The 24673-nt window shown below is 46.2% G+C and overlaps 1 protein-coding gene across 50 annotated transcripts in view; it reads left to right on the plus strand.

Moving 5' to 3' along the window:
• The window catches only part of LOC135050271 (uncharacterized), a 466297-nt gene that overhangs the window by 286939 nt on the left and 154685 nt on the right, over positions 1-24673 (plus strand). For 44 of the 50 annotated variants that reach the window (XM_063956613.1, XM_063956631.1, XM_063956611.1 and 41 more), the window contains 5 exons: positions 9178-9324; positions 11249-11392; positions 16450-16596; positions 18627-18770; positions 22006-22149. The exons of 2 other annotated variants lie outside the window; for them this stretch is intronic. In XM_063956613.1, the coding sequence (XP_063812683.1) occupies positions 9178-9324; positions 11249-11392; positions 16450-16596; positions 18627-18770; positions 22006-22149 (726 nt within the window). The remainder of the gene's footprint in view (positions 1-9177; positions 9325-11248; positions 11393-16449; positions 16597-18626; positions 18771-22005; positions 22150-24673) is intronic. 4 more of the 50 variants (XM_063956634.1, XM_063956616.1, XM_063956645.1 and 1 more) reach the window with 4 other exon arrangements.

Here is a 24673-nt window from a genome sequence, read left to right on the forward strand (position 1 = left end):
AAACAGCACGTAATTTTGCATCTTGGCAAAACCATGCTGCACTGCAGGTGGGACAGACGTAACATGCAGAGAGAGTTAAGGCGTGTACACACGGTAAGTTCTTTTCTTCAGATTCTGACTATATAGGTGACTGTCACCTTGCGATCCCGATCCGATGCGCAGCCCCGCGCGGCCGGCATCGGCCGAAAAAATAGGCTGTGCAGGCAAGTCAATCCTGACTATCTCTATAGAAGAGATAGTCAGGATTGACACTTAGCCAAAATCGCACATAACCAGGATCGCAAGCACACTCATTATGTGCTTGCGATACTGGCTAAGTGCCGACCCGGCCCCCCGTCGCACAGTGAGAATCGGATAAATCCGAATCTCACCGTGTGTACACACCCTTAGATTTGGGAGGTGGAGTGTCCTAGCATAACTCTAAAAAACAGTGTAATAACTCAGCTGTGCAGCATTTGTGGCTAAATGCAAAAGCTGCCAGTATTTATCCTGCATGCATAACAATAAATGTATTTGCACATACCTCCCAACTCTCCCAATTTTTTCAGGGCAGCGTCCCACGGTAAGTGTAGGGGGGGGTGGGGGGGGGTTGGGAGGCTCCCTGTCGCTTGTTGCTCTTCTCATGTGCACATTGTCTAGTCACGGGAGACACAGGGGCTGGGGCATGGCCAGCAGCTCACAGAGCACCTATAATGAGAAAATGGGAGACATGGCTCATGATTATGGCATGCCTGCAAAACTACGCCCCCTACTGCTGAGGACACAGACATGCGCAGGATTCCTGACTTGCCCAGGCATAATGTTGGAAGGTATGATTTGCACCCCGGGGGTCATTCAGGTGTGGGTTGTTCTTTATACTCCTGTTGCAATGATTTGCCATATGCAGTTCCAATTATGGGGCTAATTCAGACCTGATAGCTAGGCAGTGAATTTTGCACTGCTGCGATCAGATAGAAACATAGAAACATAAACATAGAATTTGTCGGCAGATAAGAACCACTTGGCCCATCTAGTCTGCCCCTTTTTTTTTTATATTATTTTTTATCACTAACCTTATTTGATCCTTATTTCTTTGTAAGGATATCCTTATGTCTATCCCATGCATGTTTAAATTGCTCTACTGTCTTAGCCTCTACCACCTCTGATGGGAGGCTATTCCACTTGTCCACTACCGTTTCTGTGAAATAATTTTTCCGCAAATTTCCCCTGAACCTCCCCCCCTCCAGTCTCAGTGCATGTCCTCGTGTCCTATTGATTCTCTTCATTTGGAGAATGTTTCCCTCCTGGACTTTGTTAAAACCCTTCATATATTTGAAAGTTTCTATCATGTCCCCCCTTTCCCTTCTCTGCTCCAAACTATACATATTGAGATTTCTTAGTCTTTCTGGGTATGTTTTGTGATGTAGGCCATGCACCATTTTAGTTGCCCTCCTTTGTACAGTTTCTAATGTATTAATATCCTTTTGAAGATATGGCCTCCAGAACTGAATACAGTATTCTAGATGAGGCCGTACCAATGACCTTTACAGTGGCATTATTACTTCTTTCTTTCTGCTGCTGATTCCTCTCCCAATGCAGCCAAGCATCTGACTAGCCTTCCTTATTGCCTTGTTACATTGCTTACCTGCTTTTAAGTCATCTGAAATAGTGACTCCTAGATCCCTTTCCTCCTCAGTAGTTTCCAGTATAGTGCCATTAATACTGTATTTAGCCTTAGGATTTTTGAGACCCAAGTGCATGATTTTGCATTTTTTGGCATTAAACTGTAATTGCCAGACTCTTGACCATTCCTCTAGTCTACCTAGATCCTCAATCATTTGTTTTACCCCACCTGGTGTGTCTACCCTGTTGCATACCTTTGTGTCATCTGCAAAAAGGCATACTTTCCCTTTAATGCCATTTGCAATGTCACCAATAAAGATATTAAAAAGCACTGGTCCAAGTACAGATCCCTGGGGTACTCCACTGGTAACATTTCCCTCCTGTGAATGCACTCCATTTACCACAACTCTCTGTTTTTTATCCTTCAACCAAGATCTTATCCATTCAATAATCCTAATATCCAATCCCAAACTTTCAAGTTTATTTAGCAGTCTGCGATGTGGAACTGTGTCAAAAGCCTTACTAAAGTCTAGATAAGCTATATCCATGGCTCCACCTTTATCCATCACTTTAGTCACACAATCAAAAAAGTCAATAAGATTTGTTTGACATGATCTCCCCCCAGTGAATCCATGCTGTTTGGGATCCAGTAAATTGCCGGATTTGAGATAATCTACAACTCTTTCTTTTAAGAGTGTTTCCATCAATTTCCCTACTACTGATGTAAGACTCACTGGTCTGTAGTTGTTTGCCTCTTCCTTGCTTCCACTTTTGTGCAGTGGGACTACGTTTGCTCTTTTCCAGTCCCCTGGAATTTCTCCTGTAGCTAATGACTGGTTGAATAATTCTGTCAATGGTGCTACCAGCACCTCTTTAAGTTCTTTTAGTATCCTTGGATGTATCCCATCTGGCCCCATAGATTTGTCCACTTTCAGCTTTGAGAGTTCTGTTAGGACCTTCTCCTCTGTAAATGTACTTGTTTCATTTTCCTGAATATCCCTGCAACTTAACTGTGGCCCCTTCCCCTCTCTTTCAGTAGTAAATACTGAGCAAAAATAATCATTAAGATGATCTGCTATTAAATTGTCTCCTTCAACAAGACTCCCAGTGTCCGTCTTTAGTTTTATAATTCCGCCTTTTGTTTTTCTCTTTTCGCTTATATACCTAAAAAAAAGTTTTGCCTCCTTTACCCACTGACTGGGCCATTTTCTCCTCAGCTTGTGCCTTTGCACATCTGATTACCTTCTTTGTCTCCTTCTGTCTAACAAGATATATCTTTTTGTCTTCATTATTTTGTGTCTGCTTATATTTCCTAAAAGCCATCTTTTTTGCTCTCACAATATTTGCTACTTCTTTTGCAAACCACACTGGCTTCCTTTTCCTTGTGTTTTTCCTAACAGTTTTGATACAAAGGTCTGTTGCCTTCAATATTGCACATTTGAATGTTTCCCACCTCTCCTGCACTGTTTCCAAGTTCCTCCACTCTGCCAAAGAATCACTTACACATTTTCCCATCCCTACAAAATCAGCCTTCCTAAAATCCAACACCTTTGTTTTTGTATGGGACAAGTCAGTCTCTGTCTTAATGCTGAACCATACTGCTTGATGATCACTGGATCCCAGGTTTTCACCCACTTTTACGTCCGATAATCTGTCTCCATTTGTAAGTATTAAGTCTAATATTGCGTCTTTCCGAGTGGGCTCCCTCACCAATTGGTGGAGGGATGCTCCCTGAAGGGAATTTAAAATGTTCCTACTTCTAGTGGAACTAGCAACAGACACCTTCCAGTTTACATCAGGAAGATTAAAGTCTCCCATGATTATTACCTCTCCTTTTAATGCCATTTTAGTTATGTCCTGCAATAGGTTCTTGTCAAGTTCCTCTTCCTGACCTGGTGGCCTGTATATCACGCCAATACGAATAATCAACTTTTCCCCTGTTTCTATGGTCACCCAAAGGGCCTCAGTTTTTTCTTCAGATAGTTGCCGCCTGCTGCGGGAATAGATTTTAACTGTGCAAGTGTGCGATCGCATGTGCTGCCAAGCTGCACAAACTGATTTGCGCATGTGCAGGGCCCATTCTGTGCATGCACTTGCATTTTCTGCAGGCACCCTGCAGAAAATGCAAACACCTCTGCCAGTCAATCAGGCAGAGGCATTCGCAGGGCAGTGGGTGGCAATGCTGCATTTCCAAGACGGAGCATTGTGGGACTGAATCAGGTCCATAATGCGTATGCGCAGCGAGTGATTAGCGAGTTGCATTAACGGCAAGATTTCAGTGGCAAAGTGAGTGACAGGAAGTCAGTGTTTGGGGATGGTAATGGGGAGTGGTCATGTGACTGCAGACGTGTCATGGCCATTCAGATGGCGTTTTCTGGTTGTGCATATACAGTATTGGCAGCTGCTACAACACTTGTTACTGGAGAGGACTATGATTCCCGGAAGGGCAGCTCAGCCTGTGTGTCTCAGAGGTACTCATGCTCTGCATTGTGACCCGATGTGTGACAATGTTACTGATGCTTCTACAATCATCCGGGCCTGTAAGCAAAGATGCGATTGCCATGGGCATCCTTTTGCATGGGTCATATAGGGGGTAATTCAGACCTGGTTGCTAGGCTGCATCTTCTCACAGCCTGCGATCAGGTCTGAAATGAGCATGCGTATGCACCGCAATGCGCAGGTGCGTCGGATGACTGCAGAAGGTATCGGTGCATAGAGACGGGATGGTGCACCCCCATGCAGTGCAAACAAAGTTAGTAGCTTTTTTGCTTTGCTCCAAACTCAGAATCAGCCTCTTAGATCAGAGTTTCATTACAGTCCACGGGGGAATATTTACTAAAAGTTGATTTTGGTCGACATTGGTCAATTTCAGATCAAGATCTTAATCGATGTTGGGATTCCAAGGTTAAAACAAACATTTACGTATATATGATCTTTTATATAAATCTCCTATATAATAGCCCAGATCTGTGACTTTGTGACTCATTTGCTAACGCTGGGCGGAGTCTCAACACTGGGTGGAGTTAGTCAAATGAGTCACAGATCTGGGCAAATCTATAGGAGACTAGGAGCAGAAGCAGATGGTATTGGCATGGCACAGACAGGGGTGCATACCTCCCAGCTTTCTTCAGGCAGAAGGAGGGACACACAGGCGGCGAAAAGGCGGCGTGCCCAACGAAAAGGGGCGTGGCTTCACGGGAGGGTCCCCATTTTCGTCAGTGAGGGGTCATGCCCAGCGCTCTGTGAGCTGCTGGCATGCCCCCATGGGCGGATTATGAGTCCAGGGGGCCCAGGGCACTTGAAACAGGGGGGCCCTATCTCATTGCTGTGCCTGCTGTGGGTTTGGGGGCGTGGCCTAATCGCGGGACGCAATTTTTTTATGGGATTTTGGCCTCTTAGCTAGGGGTAAATCCAGAGGGGGTGGTCGCTCCCCCCTACACACCCGCACAGGCAAAAGAAAGCAGGGAGGCTGCTGCCTCCCTGCAATACCACAGACCTGCCAACACGTGCGCTGACTGTAGCACAATGCTGCTGCTGGCAGGACGGGGAGCTTCAGAGCTGGGACAGAGCTACTCCAGCCGGGGAGGCCCCTAAAACTGTGGGGCCCACGGTACGTACCCCCTGCCCCCCCCCCTTAATCCAGCTCTGCTGCCGGAACCCCCCCTTAATCCGTACCCCCTGATGCCCCCTCTCCTTCTGTCTCCACTAAATAGATGCTGTGCGCATCTATTCACCGCTGCTCTGCTAAGCAGAACAGCGAGTTCAGGAGCTTCCCAATTGCCCCCCCCCCCCCCCCCCATCGGGGGACACTGCGGCCCACGGGTGGGACAGCGGGACAGTCTCAAAAAAATGGGACTGTCCCGCGAAAATTGGGACAGTGGGGAGGTATGGGGGGGTGTGCTTGACCCCCCACATCAGCAAACTCAGCAGGGGCTCTCTGGCGCGGAGGAGCGGCACTTTCCGGCACACTCCACACTTCTTAGCTGCAGTTTTGTGGGGCACCTGCCGCTGTGCAGGTTCCGTACTGCCTCTGTTATCTCCAGTCCCGGCAACCCCACCGCTAGCTGCAGCTCTGCCGCCCACAGTGAGTTGCGCCCAGCTCCTTCTCACACTTTAGCCGGCGGATAGCGCTGCAGCAGTCTGTGCTGTTTGCAGGCTCCGACCCCTTCCTCCCTCCAGCCGCAGCGTCTCCTGGGAGCTAACCAGTCACTCCCAGTATCCCCTTTCTACAGTGCCCGGCAGCCGCGAGGTCCGCGCAGCGTGCATGCTCCGACCCCCTCCTCCCTCCAGCCGCAGCATCTCCTGGGAGCTAACCAGTCACTCCCAGTCTCCCCTTACCACAGTGCCCGGCAGCCGCGAGGTCCACGCCGCGTGCATGCTATGACCTTCTCCTCCCTCCAGCTGCAGCGTTTCCTGGGGGCTAAACAGTCACTCCCAGTCTCCCCTAACGACAGTGCCCGGCAGCCGCGCGAGGTCCGCGGTGTGTGACTGAGGAGGGGGGGAGGGATGCGGACGGGCAGAGGAAGCAGGACTCCAGCCTGAGAGAGTCAGCCATGCCAAGTCTCCACCAGCAGCAGATCCCAACAGGTTGGAGTTGAACAGCAGCAGCCAGCAGCAGTGACTCTGGTAATACACATCTGTCTGTCACCACTGTTCTGTCCCTAATACCAATCTCTCCCGTGCCCTGTGTTCTGTCATGTCCCTGTCACCCCTGGCCTTGCCCTGTCACCCGTATCCTGGCCCTTTCACCCTTATGCTGGCCCTGTCACCCCTGTCCTGGTCCTGCCGCCCCTACCCTGGCCATGTCACCCCTATCCTGTCCCTGTCACCCCTGTCCTGGTCCTGTTGCCCCTACTCTGGCCCTGTCACCCCTGTCCTGGCCCTGTCACCCCTGTTCTGACCCTGTCACCCCTGTCCTGGTCATGCCGCCCCTACCCTGGCCATGTCACCCCTATCCTGTCCCTATAATTTCTATCCTGGCCCCGTCACCCCTGTCCTGGCCCCATCACCCCTGCTCTGACCCTGTCACCCCAGTCCTGACTCTGTTACCCCTGTTCTGACCCTGTCACCCCTGTCCTGGCCCTGTTACTGCATACCCTCCAACTACCTTTTTGGCAGGTACAGTACCCACAGCGCCTCCAGACCCCTCCCCAATGCACCACACCTCCGTAACTTTCCCCTGCCCACACGCTGTGCCTCCAGACCCACTACACCACCCGCGGCTCCCACTCCCCCACCCCTCCACCACCCACAGCACCTCCAGGCCCTCTCCACCATCCACCCCCCATATATGTCTCCCCCACACCTGCCCCCCCTCCACCCGCAGCATCTGCAGACACCCTCCTCAATCCATGGTCCCCCCCTCACCCACCCCTCCCCCACCCACGGCACCCCCACACCTGCCCCTCCACCACCTGCAGCACCTCAAGACCCCCTTCCCCATCCGCCGCACCACCTGTACCTGCTCCTCCCCCAGCCATGGTGCCTCCAGACCCCCTACCCCACCCCCGGCACCCCCGCCCCTTCCCATCCCACAGCACCTCCGGAACCCTTCACCCATCCGCAACATCCCCGCACCTGTCCCTCCCACACCTGCAGTGCCTCCGGACCCCTCCCCCATCTGCTGCCCCCACTCCTCTGCCCCTCCCCCATCCGCAGCACCTCCCGACCCTTCCCCATCCGGGTTCCCCCCCCGCTTCCGCCCCCCCCTCCACCCGCAGCATCTACAGACACCCTCCCCCATCCGCAGTCATTCAGTACATCATGCACTGCAGGTGCTGTTCACGCCGTCGCAAGGGGCTGCGCCTCCTTCACCATCGCACGCACTTTCATTGTGCAATATTTAACCACTAACAAAGGAATGCAGGTAATACTCCATATAATACAAATATTGAACCCCAGAAAGGCATGCAAGGGTTAAGGGGGCGTAGCCCCTTGCGACGGTGTGAAGAGCGCCCGTAGGGCGCGATGAAGCACCTAGTTTTTAAATATTAGTAAATGTGTGGTTTTTTTCAACCTGGAAGCCTAACATCGATTAAGATTGTTCATCCAAAATTGAACTTTAGTAAATATACCAGGTTTCATGGATAACCATGCTTGAGTCCAGATAGTTAATTCACATTGACTGAAGTACTAATTAAGTCACCTGTGATCAAACATGGATATCCCTAAAACCTGAACTGCAATGACAGCATTTGGGAACTATGCCTTAGGGTTTAATTTGGGCATTTAACCACTAACAATAAATCTACCTACAATATGTGGACTTATCCCTGTAACTGTTATTATTACAGTATTTCACTAAAGTAATTTGAGTTGCAGAACCTTCTGTAAAAAGAAACATTAAGCTGCTGTAACTTCTGGGTGCAGCAAACTTGTTAGCTAATGGGGAAAAACCATGTGCACTGCAGGGGAGGGGGCAGATATAACATTTGCAGAGAGTTAGATTTGGGTGGATTATATTGTTTCTGTGCAGGATAAATACTGGATGCTTTATATTTATACTACATCTTAGATTTCAGTTTGAAAATCCCGCCCAAATCTAACTCTCTCTTCACATGTTATATCTGCCCCCCCCCCCCCCCCCCCCCCGCAGTGCACATGGTTTTGCCCATTAGCTAATAAATTTGCTGCTGTGATCAGCTGTGAGTTAGGACCTGTGTATTTGGCACTGTTGAGAGTTAGAGGCCTTGCAGTGGAGCGCCTAGCTTTCTTATCATGCATTGTAATATTTTCTATGTCCTGCTGTTGTGTGCTCTGTTCCATCCAGGTAAACAGCAATGCAGTGTGGACATCACAGAGCGTGAAGATTGTGGTTGTCCTGGGATAAGCTCTACGGAATGTTATTCCAGAGGCTGCTGCTTTAATTCAAGTGTTCCTGGGGTTAAATGGTGTTTTTACCCCAAAAGCACAGGTAGAGTAAAGAGTGCAGTGGAAGAGTGGGACCATGTAATGCTACTGATTACAGATTTGATGGTGCACAAACATGAATTGGGCCCATAGCTCTAAAGGGCCCTACACATATGGTGGTGTGCTGCCGAGATGGCTGATATAGCTGGTGGGTGACCTGGCAGCTGCGGGGAGTGAACGTTCTTAACTTCCCCTCTCACCCGGCTCTATAGCTGTGCATGCTAATATGGATGAGTTTGTACATATTGGCTCGCATGCATAAGCGACGGGGCACCAACGATGATCGAGCGTGGGGCTGTGCATCATTCATCGTTGCTTCCTCCACACTGAATGATATGACCGAGTTCTCCATCATTAATGAACAAGAACATTCGTATCATTCGGTGAAATCTGCCACTGTGTAGGGCCCATAAGAGTTTGTGTATCCCTTATTCTTAGCTATGGTCAGACAGTATATTAAAAAAATGCCATTGTTTAAGTGGAAACTTCCTGTTATCAGCTGTTGTTTCAACTGTTTGGTGAATTGTCCCTAAAATAATTATACTTTGATTTTAACACTGCTGAACCCAAATGATCAGTTGACCAAAGGAGCTAAATTGCCCCATTTTATAAAAAATTAACCATAAGCTGCTGTAACTTCTGGATGTTTCCTTACTGCATCAACAGCAAGTGACAAACAATGTAACGTGGAACCGTACAGCAGAAGGGATTGCGGCTACCCCACAATAAGTACTGCAGAATGTAAGGAGAGGAATTGTTGCTTTGACTCCAGCATTCCAGGGGTTAACTGGTGTTTCTTCTCCAAGTCACAAGGTATGGAGCTGCTGTATAGTTACACACAAGTCATTATAGTTATATGACGCTCACACCTCTTAAGCTGCCTACACACTTACAGATTATCTGTCCAATCTTTTCTAGTTGAAACAAAAATCTGGTTATATATGGGAGTAAATGTCATTTGACCATTTGCTCCCAAACACTGGAAGACCTCCCAACTCCACAACAATGCCCCTCTTTCTGAATATTGAGTGCAATTCTTAAGGGCATCATACACTAACGATATGTCTGAGGCTGAAATCTGATGCGATTTCCCTTGAACTCCCCCTGGGACCTTCCCAGGAGTGATTCCATATGATTTGGTGCTTTTGTGCTATTTTTGTGTAAGTTGTATCACATGCGACTGATGAAGCCGCTATATAACGCATGTGATATATCATATGGCATACAATTGTACCATAAGATATATATGTGGGCTGAATTAGAGGGCTAGGGGGGCTGGGAGTGTCCTGAGAATGCCAGTCACACTTCCCTGTGATGCATCACATGCGATATGTCACATGCACAAACACTTTCCACCCAATTCTGGTATCATTAGTGCAGCACCGACCACCTAGTGGCTCCGATCCGATGCTCCCGGGACCACGCATCGTATTGGACGGTAAACACGCATGATCTGACACTTTTCATAATATATATCTGCCCGAAATAGTATGAAATCATGCAAAATGGTTTTAGTGTATGGGGCCATCTACAGTGTTCTTCTTATTCTCTGTGGTGAGAGCTATGGAAAAGTATTTACATGTGAGAATATATCATTTATGTCAGATTCATCAAGCATTAGAGTTTTCTATGTATCTGGGACACGTTTGTAATGTTGCCAGTAATGGGAGTAATTCACATCTGATCGCAGCAGCAAATTTGTTATCTAATGGGCAAAACCATGTGCAGTGCAGGGGGGGCAGATATAACTGGATCCGGTGTTTAGGTCGACACGGTCTAGGATTACCACTATTGGTCGACGGTAAGTAGGTAAACATGGTTTCTAGGTCGACAGGGACACTAGATCGACATGTACTAGATCAACATGACAAAAGGCAGACATGAGTTTTTCACTTTTTTTTTTTTTTTTTTTTTTTATACTTTGTGATCCACGTGGACTACAATTGGGAACGGTAACCAGTGCCGAGCGCAGCAATGCGAGGGGACACAATGCACTAATTAGGGATCCTGGTCACTCTACAAAGAAAACTACTCAAACAATTAAACTCATGTCGACCTTTTGTTATGTCGACTTAGTACATGTCGACCTAGAAACCATGTTGACCTACTTACTGTTGACCTAAGTCTAGCCTATCTATCATACCACACCCGATGTAACGTGCAGAGAGAGTTAGATTTGGGTGGGTTATTTTGTTTCTGTGCAGGGTAAATACTGGCTGCTTTATTTTTACACTGCAATTTAGATTTCAGTTTGAGCACACCCCACCCAAATCTACCTCTCTGCACATGTTACATCTGCCTCCCCTGCAGTGCACATGGTTTTGCTGCAATCAGATCTGAATTAGGCCCTATGTATTTGGCGGGAGGCATTTGATACGCCGGCTGTCGGGATCCTTGCGCTCATCATACCAGCACCGGGATCGCGACAGCCGGCATACTGACAACTGTTCTCCCTCTTGGGGTGTCCACAGCACCACTGGAGGGAGAATAAATAGCGTGGCATGCCACTGTGCCCGCATCGTGGCCAATGCAGTGATCCCGCAAGGAGCTCTTTTGCACTCACCCTGCTGCCTGCTGGCGTTCAGGATCCTGGCGCCGAGATCCCAAGCACTGGCAAAATGCAGTAGACCGTATCTGGCACTGTCAAGGGTTAGAGTACTTGCAGTAGAGCTCCCAACTTTCTTGTCATACATTGTAATATTTCCTATTGTTCTGATGTGTGCTCTGCTCCATACAGATGAACAGCAATGTAGTGTGGACATCAAAGAGCGTGAAGATTGCGGATTTCCTGGGATAAGCGCTAAGGAATGCTATTCCAGAGGCTGCTGCTTTAATTCAAGTGTTCCCGGGGTTAAATGGTGTTTTTACCCCAATATCACAGGTAGAGTATAGAGCGCAGCGGTAGCGTGGGAGCATGTAGTGCTATTGATTACAGATTTGATGGTGCACATACATGAACTGGACCCATAGCTCTAAAGGGCCCTACACATATTGTGGTGTGCTGCTGTGATGCCTGACGGCCGATATGGCTGGTGGGGGGGGGGGGGGGGGGGGGGGTTTATTTAAGATACTTCACCCCCCCCCCCCCCTTCCTGTAGCCTGGCTCCATAGCAGTGCATGCTAATATGGACGAGATTGTCCGTATTGGCTCGCATGCATAAGCAATGGGACACCAAAGATGAACGAGCGCAGGGCTCTGCCTCATTCATCATTGCTGCCTCCACACTGAATGATATGAATGAGTTTTCATTCATTAATGAACAAGAACATTCATATTGTTTGGTGAAATCTGCCAGTGTGTAGGGCCCATAAGAGTTTGTAACATAGTAACGAAGGTTGAAAAAAGACAATTGTCCGTTGAGTTCAACCTATTTGTGGTCCCCTAGGCAGTCTTATTATAGGACTAGTTATTTTTATGTTAGGAATAGTTATATTAGCTATAATGCGTGCCTACGCACCATAACCCTGAATATTTTTATCCAATAGGAATTTATCTAACCCATTCTTAAAGGTGTTGCCGGAGTCCGCCATTACTACTCTCTCAGGCAGGGAATTCCAAACACTTATTGTCCTTTCTGTGAAAACCTTTTCTCAATGTGCAGAAACTCCTCTCCTCTAACCTAAGCGAGTGACCACGTGTCCTCTGTGCTGATCTTATAGAAAACCAGTCCATCCCAAGCTGTGTATTGACCCCCTTATATATTTGCAGATGTTGATCATGTCTCCTTTTCCAATGTAAACATGCCTAGCCTTGCAAGCCTTTCCTCGTATTCCAGCGTCTCCATGCCCTTGATTAGTTTGGTCGCCCGCCTGTGAACCTTTTCTAACTCCAGGATATCTTTTTTGTAATATGGTGCCCAAAATTGCACACGGTATTCAAGATGTGGCCTCACTAGTAATTTATATGAGTAGAATACTCTCGACCCTTGCATCAATTCCCCATTTTATGCATGCTAATCTTATTATCCTTCTTTGCTGCACTCCTACTTTGGGTACTGCTGCTTAGTTTATCTATGCACCCCTAGGTTTTTTTCCGGTACAGAATCCCCTAATATTACCCCATTTAATATGTAGGTGTTATTGGTCTTGCCCCCACAGTGCATTACCTTACACTTGTCTGTGTTGAACCTCATTCTCGTTTTTGCTGCCCATGCTTCTTCATTCTGAAGAGACTCAGCATCCCCCTCCGTATTTATAACCTTACACAATTTGGTATCGTGTGCGAAAATTAACACCATGCTCTCTAGACTTACTGTTAGGTCGTTGATGAAAATGTTGCACAAAAGTGGTCTGAGTACAGACCCTTGTGGCACACCACTTAGTACTTTAGTCCAATTTAAAAAAAAGTCCATTGACCACAACGTGCTGCTCCCTATTATCTAACCAAAGTGCACATTGTGCTCCCTAGCCCTATTTCTTGTAGCTTATAGATAAGATGCATGTGTGGTACAGTGTCAAAAGTTTGGCAAAGTCTGAAAAGATTACATCCACCTCCTTACCCTGATCAAGGTTCGCACTTACTGTTTCATAAAAGCCAAGTAAGTTGGTCTGACATGATCTGTCCTTCACAAATCCATGTTGGTTCCTTTTAATGACCTTATTTGCTTCAAGGAACTTTTGAATACTGTTCCTTAGAATACCTTCCAATACTTTCCCCACTATAGATGTAAGACTAACTGGTCTAGAATTACCTGGTTCAGCTTTGCTCCCCTATTTGAATATCTGTACTAACTCTGCTATACGCCAGTCTTTGGGAACCATACCAGATTTAACCGAATCCATGAAGATCAAAAATAGAGGTCTTGCTAGTTCAGCGTACAGCTCCATAAGAACCCTCGGGTGAATTCTATCGGGACCAGGTGACTTATTAATCTTTAACTTTTTTAATCGGTCACAGACTACCTCCTCATGTAAATAAGCATTTGGTCCTCTCTGGTAAATACCATTGAAAAAAACTTGTTTAGCTTGTTTGCTATGTCATTATCACTTTTGATTAAGACTCCCCTCTTGTCCTTTTTAAGGGCCTATACTCTCCTTTAGTCTCTCTTGCTGTTTCAGTTTCTACTTTAGCCGCTCTTATTCCTTTTTTGCATATTTTGTTACAGTCCTTATAGTGATGAAATGACTCTGCACCCCCCTCAGACTTGTATTTTATAATTGCTTGTTAGGTTTTAGAAATGGCTTTACGTAAAGACATACCCCTCCACCCCGTTTATTTAGTCTGTCTCTCCTGTACAGCGTGTAACCCTCTAGATTGACTGTCCAATCATGAGATTCGTCCCACCACATTTCAGTAATGCCTATAATATCATATTCCTTGCTTGCTGCGAGGATTTCTAGTTCCCCTTATTACCTGTAAGGCTTCTAGCATTTACATACATACAATTGAGATGTATTCCCCTTATGGTAGGGACATCATAATTCTTATGCAGCAAAGATGACCCGTAATAGTCATTGGTTACTGTTATTCTAAAACCCTTTTTAGTTCCCATGTTACTACCCTTGCCGTCTGCTCTATTCCTCCCCCTTACTCCTCCCCCATTTTGTTCACTAACGCCACCCCTGCTATTCTTACTGAATGACCCGTAATTTCTTGCTAAACCCTCCCCCTGGCACCTAGTTTAAAATCTCCTCCAACCATTTAACCATCCTCCACCCCCCCCCCCCTTCCTCCAGCACCACTGCCCCCTCATTCAGGTGCAATCCATCACAACAAAAAAGATGGCGCCTGACTGAGAAGTCCGCCCAGTGTTCTAGGAAAACAAACCCTCCTTTCCTGCACCAATCCCTAAGCCACACATTTACCTCCCTAATCTCCCTGTGTCTCCCTGGGCTAGCACGTGGCATGGGTAATAATTAGAATATTACCTTAGATGTCCTTGCCTTAAGTTTTTTGCCTAATTCCCTATAGTATTTAAGGACATCCCACCTTCCACTAACTTTGTCATTGGTGCCAACATGCACCAAGACGGCTGGTTTCTTCCCAGCATCTCCCAACAATCTATCTACCCGGTCCACGATGTGCCGCACTCGGGAGACAACAGACCATACGGCGATCACGGTCCCAGTAGCAGATTGCCCTATCTGTGTTCCTAATAATGGAATCCCCTACCACCACAATCTGACTAGGTACCTTACTAACTTTTATCCCAACTGCACCAGAAGGACCGCTCCTCTGGTTGCTAGATTGAACAGTCTCCTCCAGCACTGTCATTTCCTCACTATCATCCTCCGATTCCTCGTCCAGTCATGCAAATTTATTCAGGTTTGATAGTTCAGAGATGTCGAGCCTCCCCCCTCTTTTTCTTCCTTCTAACACTGACCCAGCTATCTACCTGATCATCCTCATCTACCAGTGACCCCTACCTCAACTCCTCCACTGTTATATCTAAACTTCGCTCGAGATTGTGAATGTCCCTCAGTCGCGTAACGGTTTGCTCTAGATCAGTTACCTGGGCTTCCAGGGCAACCGTTAGCACACGCCTCGTGCAGATGTACTCACATTGGGACGGTTGCTCCAGGTGCACGTACATCTTGCACGACATGCACTGAGTGAAATCCTCAATCCCAGCCCCACCCATATTTTTGTAAGGTCTAACTTTGTTTTGCTTCTCTATTTCTTCTTGGGTAACAATCTAGGCAAAACACTCACTATACAATAATGAAGTTGGGCTTATACTTATCTATCCTTTGTGTCCCCTAATCCTTCGCTTTTATGCAGCAGCAGTCACCGATTCCTTTGCTTGTATTCAGCAGTCTCAGTCCCTTTCCGTCCTCTCCTCTGACGTCTGCAGCAGCAGTCTTCCTTGTGCAGCTCAGCAGTGGATACAGGCCGATTGTGGGTCCCTGGTAGTACCTGCTGGCAGCAGCAGTAGGCTCTTTCCCCACCGGCAGCGTCCATGGGCAGTACCTAGCATGCTCACACACAAAATAAAACAAAGACAGAAACAAAGGCAGCTCTATACCCTCAAAATATCTGCCCCTCACAAATGAAATCTCAGCCCCTCTGTTACTCCAAGTTAGAGACCCTCTCAATCACTCACAAGGTCAGCCCCTTGCAGCCTCACCAGAGACTTAATGGTATTGCAAAAATTTGTGTTCCTGGTTGCGTATTACAAAACTCACCTTTATCTGTATTCTAACTCTCCTGCTGCTGATTCCAACTCACAATTCACTTATAAAGCCAAGCTTCACTTTACAATGCAAGCCATCACAATGGGTGTAGTTCATCAAATCGACATTATCTGGGTCGACAATGTTTAGGTCAACCACTATAGGTCGACAGTCACTAGGTCGACATGGATGGAAGGTCGACATGAGGAATTTTTTTTTTTTTTTTCGTTTTCTTCGTAGAGTGACCGGGATCCCCAATTAGTGCACCGCTTCGCTCGCCATGCTTCGGGCATGGTGCCTTCACTCCGCTACCGCTTCACTCGGCACAGATTACCGTTCCAATCGTAGTCCACGTGGATCGTTAAGTATGAAAAAATTCAAAAAAAGAAAAAATGTGAAACTCATGTCGACCTTTAGACCTGTCGACCTAGCACATGTCGACCTAAAAACCCTGTCTACCTTCCATCCATGTCGACCTAGTGACTGTCGACCTATAGTGGTCGACCTAAACATTGTCGACCTAGACAGTGTCTATCTTCAGACCGGATCCCCTCACAATGAGGTATCCTTTATTCTTAGCCATGGTCAGACAGAATATTCAAAAAGATGCCATTGTTTAAGTGGAAATTCCCAGTTTTCAGCTGTTCAACTGTTTGGTGAACTGTTCCTTAAATAATTATACTTTGATTTTAACACTGCTGAACCCAAATGATCCGTTGACTAAAGAAGCTAAATTGCCCTGTGATCTAGCTAAATTGCCCCATTTTATTAAAAAGAAACCTTAAGCTGCTGTAACTTCTCGATGTTTCCTTATTGCATCAACAGCAAGTGACAAACAATGTAACGTGGAACCGTACAGCAGAAGGGATTGCGGCTACCCCACAATAAGTGCTGCAGAATGTAAGGAGAGGAATTGTTGCTTTGACTCCAGCATTCCTGGGGTTAACTGGTGTTTCTTCTCCAAGTCACAAGGTATGGAGCTGCTGTATAGTTACACACAAGTCATTATAGTTATGACGCTCACACCTCTTAAGCTGGATACACACAAGTGTCCTACACACTTACAGATTATCTGTCCAATCTTTTCTAGGTGAAACAAAAATCTGGTAATACTGTATACAGGAGTAAATGACATTTGACCATTTGCTCCCAAACACTGGTAGACATCCCAACTCCACAACAATGCCCCTCTTTCTGAATATTGAGTGCAATTCTTAAGGGACCCATATACTAACGATATGTCTGAGGCTGAAATCGGATGCGATTTACCTTGAACTCCCCCCGGGACCTTCCCAGGAGTGATTCCATATGATTTGGTGCTTTTGTGCTATTTTGTATAAGATGTATCGCATGCAACTGATGAAGCCGCTATATAATGCATGTGATATATATCGTATAGCATACAATTGTACCATAAGATGTTTATGATGGGCTGAATTAGAGGGCTAGGGGGGCTGGGAGTGTCCTGAGAATGCCAGTCACACTTCTCTGTGATGCATCGCATGCGATATATCACATGCACAAACACTTTCCACCCAATTCTGGCATCATTAGTGCAGCACCAACCACCTAGTGGCTCCGATCCGATGCTCATGGGACCACGCATCGGATTGGACGTGAAACATATATGATCTGACACTTTTTATAATATATATCGTCCCGAAATAGTATGAAATCATGCAAAATGGTTGTAGTGTGTGGGGCCATCTACAGTGTTATTCTTATTCTCTATGGTGAGAGATATGGAAAAGTATTTACATGTGAGAATATATCATTTATGTCAGATTCATCAAGCATTTGTGTTTTCTATGTATCTGGGACACGTTTGCAATGTTGCCAGTAATGGGAGTAATTCACATCTGATCACAGCAGCAAATTTGTTATCTAATGGGCAAAACCATGTGCAGTGCAGGGGGGGCAGATATAACTGGATCCGGTGTTTAGGTCGACACTGTCTAGGATTACCACTATTGGTCGACGGTAAGTAGGTCAACATGGTTTCTAGGTCGACAGGGACACTAGGTCGACATGTACTAGATCAACATGACAAAAGGTTAACATGAGTTTTTCACTTTTTTTTTAAATTTATTTAATTTTTTATCATTTTTGAACTTTTTCATACTTTGCGATCCACGTGGACTACAATTGGGAATGGTAACCAGTGCCGAGCGCAGCGGTAGTGGAGCGAGACACCTTGCCCGAAGCATGGCGATGGAAGCGAGCAATGCGAGGGGACACAATGCACTAATTAGGGTTCCTGGTCACTATGAAGAAAACGACGCCAGAAACTATTCAATTCAGGTCAACCTTTTGTTATGTCGACTTAGTACATGCTGACCTATAGTCCCTGTCGACCTAGAAACAATGTTGACCTATATACTGTTGACCTAAGTCTAGCCTATCTATCATACCACACCCGATGTAACATGTGCAGAGAGTTAGATTTGGGGGGTTATAGTGTTTCTGTGCAGGGTAAATACTGGATGCTTTATTTTTACACTACAATTTAGATTTCAATTTGAACACACCCCACCCAAATCTACCTCTGCACATGTTACATTTGCCCCACCTGCACTGCACATGGTTTTGCTGCAATCAGATCTGAATTAGGCCCTATGTATTTGGCGGGAGGCATTTGATACGCCGGCTGTCAGGATCCCAGCGCTCATCATACCAGCACCGGGATCCCGACAGCCGGCATACTGACAACTATTCTCCCTCTTGGGGTGTCCATGACACCACTGGAGGGAGAATAAATAGCGTGGCATGCCACTGTGCCCGCATCGTGGCCAATGCAGTGATCCCGCAAGGAGCTCTTTTGCTCTCACCCTGCTGCCTGCCGGCGTTCAGGATCCTGGTGCAGGGATCCCAAGCTCTGGCAAAATGCAGTAGACCGTATTTCTAACTGTCACGGGTTAGAGTCCTTGCAGTAGAGCTCCAGACTTTCTTGTCATGCATTGTAATATTTCCTATTGTCCTGATGTGTGCTCTGCTCCATCCAGATAAACAGCAATGTAGTGTGGACATCACAGAGCGTGAAGATTGCGGTTATCCCGGGATAAGCGCTAAGGAATGCTATTCCAGAGGCTGCTGCTTTAATTCAAGTGTTCCCGGGGTTAAATGGTGTTTTTACCCCAAAGACACAGGTAGAGTATAGAGTGCAGTGGTAGAATGGGAGCATGTAGTGATATTGGTTACAGATTTGATGGAGCACAAACATGAATTAGGCCCATAGTGCTAAGATTTGCTTGTGTATCCCTTATTCTTAGCCATGGTCACAGTATATAAGAACATGATGTTGTGTAAGTGGATATTTCCTGTTATCAGCTGTTCAAATGTTTTTCTGCTCCTTAAAAAATTACTTTGATTTTAACACAGCTGAACCCAGATGATCAGTTGACCAAAGGAACTAAATTTCCCTGTGATAAGTAAGTACTAGGCCATGCAGGGGTGTAGCGAGGGTGGAATGAGTGGAGCTTGATCTCCTGGTGCCGCTGGGGACAGAAGGCGCTGTCTATGTAACAGAGCTGAGAGGCAGGATGTCGGGGTAGGAGATGACTGGAAGAGGGGGAATGGGTGGCTACCACACTGCCTGCATGTTCCATGTCCCATGTTAAAAGAACCTTCCTGGCTGTTGGGTATCTGCATTTGGTAATATGAAACATACAGGCAGTATGGTAGCCACCCCTTCCCTTTCCTCAGTCCTTTCTTTCTACCCACGGAGGTCAATCGCACAGAAGCTCCGCCCCTCAGGCTAGAATGTGGAGATGCTCTGCTGCTGCCCTTTTGGTGAGAATTAATGTGTATTATTGTGAGTTTGTGTATAAATGTATGCCTGTGTATGTGTTTATCTGTGCCTACATGTGTGTGAATCTATATATGTATGTGGTGGGTGGGGGTGCTGTGACATGCAGGGCCGTTTCTTGGGGCAGGCGAGCAGTGCAACCGCACTGGGCGCCCGCCGCGGCACTAACTGTGGCTCCCTGCTTCCCCCTCCTATTTCTCCCCGAGTAACCCGCTCGGGGGGCGGAGTTTCACGGAGTGATGTCATGACGCAACCCCATCACTCCGCGAACCCCCCCCCCCCCCCCCCCCCCCCCGAGCGGAGTATAGAGGGGGATCCAAGTTGGGAAAAGGGAAAGGCCGGCGCAAGGAGCGACTGGTGAGGCGGGCTGAAGACCGGTAATCACCTCTAAGTATTCTCTCTCTCTCAATGTGTAAAATGGGGACACCTGCCGTAATGTGTGAAATGGGGACTCTTGCCTGCCGTAGTGTGGGGATTTAATGTATCAAGGGCATTGCGGTGTGTGGCATAATATGGTGCAGGGGGCATTACTGTGTGGGGTTTAATATGGTAATTTTTTCTCCTGTCGTGATCTGTTGGAGCAGGGTCAAAAACTGGATTGTGAGGTAGTCTTTTCAGACGAGGCCATACCCATTTAAATGAGGCCACACCCATTTAGAGGAGTCTGTGCCCCCTTCCCGGGTGCGCGCGCAAGTTTTTTTTTTTTTTTTTAATCTAGGTGTGTGTGTGTGGGGCACATTTTTTTTTAATGTAATGGGGGGCGCATTTTTAAATCTCGCACTGGGAGCCAAATTGGTTAGAAACAGCCCTGGTGACATGACCCTACTCCCGGGTGTCATGTCTCCACGCTACACCTCAGAAGCCATGTACCCTCCATGAACTATACTTCACTGAACAACATCTTCAACACAGGCAATTCTAATCACATGCAAGTAATGAGATCACACATACTTCTACATACCCAGATGATTATGCATCAGCATAAACACGGATTGGGAGCAGATTTTGATCCCTATTTTTAGTAGAGATGTGTGTTTTTGGGTTTACCTAAACTTACCTGACTCTAAAAATGGCTTCTTATTGGGCCCCAGATGTCACATGTTTAGGATATCAAATAAGAAAAATCTGAATAGATCTGAACTCTCTGAAATTTAGGCTTTAAGAACCGAGTAAATTCGAACCCGCACATTTCTAACTTTTTGAGAATTCTTCATATCTATTCACTGGGAACAAGAGATATTAATACAGTATGTGATGCACATTGTGTCTCACAATACTACATGGTGCTCACACCTCTAAGTAGTACAGGTTGAGTATCCCATATCCAAATATTCCGAAATACGGACTTTTTTGAGTGAGAGTGAGATAGTGAAACCTTTGTTTTCTGATGGCTCAATGTACACAAAGTTTGTTTAATACACAAAGTTATTCAAAATATTGTATTAAATGACCTTCAGGCTGTGTGTATAAGGTGTATATGAAACATAAATGAATTGTGTGAATGTAGACACACTTTGTTTAATGCACAAAGTTATAAAAAATATTGGCTAAAATGACCTTCAGGCTGTGTATAAGGTGTATATGAAACATAGATGCATTCTGTGCTTAGACTTAGGTCCCATCTCCTTGATATCTCATTATGGTATGCAATTATTCCAAAATACGGAAAAATCCCATATCCAAAATACCTCTGGTCCCAAGCATTTTGGATAAGGGATACTCAACCTGTAATATACAATAAATAAGTGATGGAAGCCTTCAGTCATGAGGTGCACTAGTAACAAAGCCTTACAGGTACATTGATCTATCGGTAAACTAGATATACACTCTTCCACAGGTTCTCAAACTGTCCTCAGGACCCCACACATTACATGTTTTCCAGATCTCCCCACATAATCACTAGTGAAATAATTAGCTTTATTGGTGGATCTGTTAAACTGTGTCAGTGAGTAATGAATACACCTGTGCACCTGCTAGGTGATCTGGAAAATAAGAACTATGTTGGGTCCTGAGGATAGTTTGAGAACCATTGCATTATACAATTATCTGGAGGACAATCTGTCCAAACTGGTTGGAATGAATATTTGGTAATGTATAAGAACAAATCACAATCAACCATTTCTGCTCAAACACTGGAAAATGGACAAAAACAGTTGTTTAAAAAAAATTGGTTGAATATTTGTTTTAACCAACTTGTCTGACCATTTTTCTTTATTTTCCAGTGTTTATGTGAAATAGTTGATATATTAACAGATTTTCATTCCAATCAGACGGATGACCTGCCAGGTAATTGTATAGCGTATAACTGTCAGTTCTGCTTTTTTTTTTTTTGTCACACAAATGGGCGGACATATAGAGAGCAAGCACCACCCACTCATGCATAGTTGCCAACTGATGGTAATTTTCAGAGGGCAATCTCAGGTAAGTGTTTTCTATGTATCTGGGACATGTTGGCAATGTTGCCAATTATATATTTCTAATTGTCAAGAGTTACAGTACTTGCAGTAGAGCTCCCAACTTTCTTTTCATGCATTGTAATACATCCTATGTCCTGATGTGTGCTCTGCTCCATCCAGATAAACAGCAATGTAGTGTGGACATCACAGAGCGTGAAGATTGTGGATTTCCCGGGATAAGCGCTAAGGAATGCTATTCTAGAGGCTGCTGCTTTAATTCAAGTGTTCCAGGAGTTAAATGGTGTTTTTACCCCAAAAGTACAGGTAGAGTATAGAGTGCAGTGGGAGCATGTAGTACTATGGATTATCTGTTTGATTGCGCACAAACCTGAATAAGCACCATAGCTCTAAGAGCATTGCTTGTGTATACATTATTCTTAGCCGTGGCCAGACAGTATGGGAAAATGCCATTGTTTAAGTGGAAATTTCCTGTAAGTTCAAAGTTTGTTTAGCTGTTCCAAAAAAATTATACTCTGATTTTTAACACGGATGAACCCAAATGATCAGTTGACCAAAGGAGCTAAATTGCCCTGTGATAAGTTAGCACTAGGCCATGTATTGTATTCGCTATGAACTATACATCACCGAACATCTTCAACACCTGCAATTCTAATTACATGCAAGTAATGAAATCACACATACTTTTACATATCCAAACTATGCATCTGGGTCATTGCCGGCCCTAACCAATTTGATGCCCTAGGCAAGATTTTGGCTGGTGCTCCCTAGCACTGCCGCTAGTTCCACCTCTGACCCAGCACCCTTCTCCCAGCAAAGCACCAGTAGCACAGATCACAGCAGCAGCCAGCAACATCCATCACCCATAGCTATCCTCATTTTAGTGTACTATGCCAGCAAGAGCATTGGTTATCCCATATAGAAATTGGGTCCGTGCACGCTACAAGTACACAAGCCAAAAACTAGTGTTCTTGTTTGGAATAGGCATACACGAATGTTTTTCTCATATCACACTATAGTGTCCCTTATTCACATAACACCTCACGGTAGTACCCACCATAATGCTTCTTGACATTACACTATACCATATTGCTCCTTATTCTCATTACACCACACAGTAGTGCCCATTATACACATAATGCCACATTAATGCCCCTTGCACATATGCCCCACATTAGTAATGCCATTATGCACATACCACCACTCAGTAATGCCCCTCACACATGCCCCACATTAGTAATGCTAGTGCACATTGCAGGTTGGGGGTGAGAGGCTGGATGGCGCCATGGCTGCAGGGAGACTTGGCAGAGAAAGTGACAATGGCTCATGGGAGGAGGAGCTACTGTTGGTCATGTGCAACAGCCCTCCCCCCGTGGCATTTTTTAATGCTCCTCACTGCACTCACTTAACTGCTCTAGGAGTACTGGCTTGTAAGGTCCCGCTGCTACCGGCTCCCAGCTGAGCTCTGATTGTGATAGCTAGCCCAAAGTAGAACCTGATGGACCCAGGTGCAAAAATATATTCTCCACCTACCCGCTAGAGCAGTGTTTCCCAACCGCGGTCCTCAAGGCACACTAACAGTTCTGGTTTTAGTGATATCCAGGCTTGAACACAGGTGACTTAATTAGTAGCTCAGTTATTTTTATTTAACCATCTGTGCTAAAGCCTGGATATCACTAAAACCTGCACTGTTGGTGTGCCTTGAGGACCACGGTTGGGAATGCCTGCGCTAGAGAAATACAAGTCGCTTAACAGGTTGATATCTGTGCACGTGCCCAATCCACAGCAGAGCTTTCCTCAAATGCTTCCTCCCTTGTGTGTCCCAAATGCCTCCAGTGTCTCCCTGATATCCCCTCTCAACAGCAACATGTTCCCCACATCCCCTCTACACATCACATAACTGCACTACATCTCCCCTATATGCTGCACTACCTCACTAACCCTTCACACTGCATTAAATCCCTACACTACATACCCACTTTACACTGCAATCAGTACACTAGTATGAGGCTCTAAATCACTACAATACATGCCCCTATATGTTGCTGTACATCTTTACACTACATCCCCCGTCTATGCTGCACTAAGGTATCTATTTACTAATCCTTGGGTGGAGATAAAGTACCAGGCAATCGGCTCTTAACTGCCATTTCTCTATCGTCCTAGTGGATGCTGGGGTTCCTGAAAGGACCATGGGGAATAGCGGCTCCGCAGGAGACAGGGCACAAAAAGTAAAGCTTTTTCAGATCAGGTGGTGTGCACTGGCTCCTCCCCCTATGACCCTCCTCCAGACTCCAGTTAGATTTTTGTGCCCGGCCGAGAAGGGTGCAATCTAGGTGGCTCTCCTAAAGAGCTGCTTAGACAAAGTTTAGCTAGGTTTTTTATTTTACAGTGATTCCTGCTGGCAACAGGATCACTGCAGCGAGGGACTGAGGGGAGAAGGAGTCAACTCACCTGCGTGCAGGATGGATTGGCTTCTTGGCTACTGGACATCAAGCTCCAGAGGGACGATCACAGGTACAGCCTGGATGGTCACCGGAGCCGCGCCGCCGGCCCCCTTGCAGATGCTGAAGTCAGAAGAGGTCCAGAATCGGCGGCTGAAGACTCCTGCAGTCTTCTAAAGGTAGCGCACAGCACTGCAGCTGTGCGCCATTTTCCTCTCAGCACACTTCACACGGCAGTCACTGAGGGTGCAGGGCGCTGGGAGGGGGGCGCCCTGGGAGGCAAATGAATACCTATAAAGGCTAAAAATACCTCACATATAGCCCCTAGAGGCTATATGGAGATATTTAACCCCTGCCTGATTTTTCTAAATAGCGGGAGACGAGCC

The sequence above is a fragment of the Pseudophryne corroboree genome, chromosome 2 (assembly GCF_028390025.1).
Source record: "Pseudophryne corroboree isolate aPseCor3 chromosome 2, aPseCor3.hap2, whole genome shotgun sequence".
NCBI classification, from domain to species: domain Eukaryota; kingdom Metazoa; phylum Chordata; class Amphibia; order Anura; family Myobatrachidae; genus Pseudophryne; species Pseudophryne corroboree.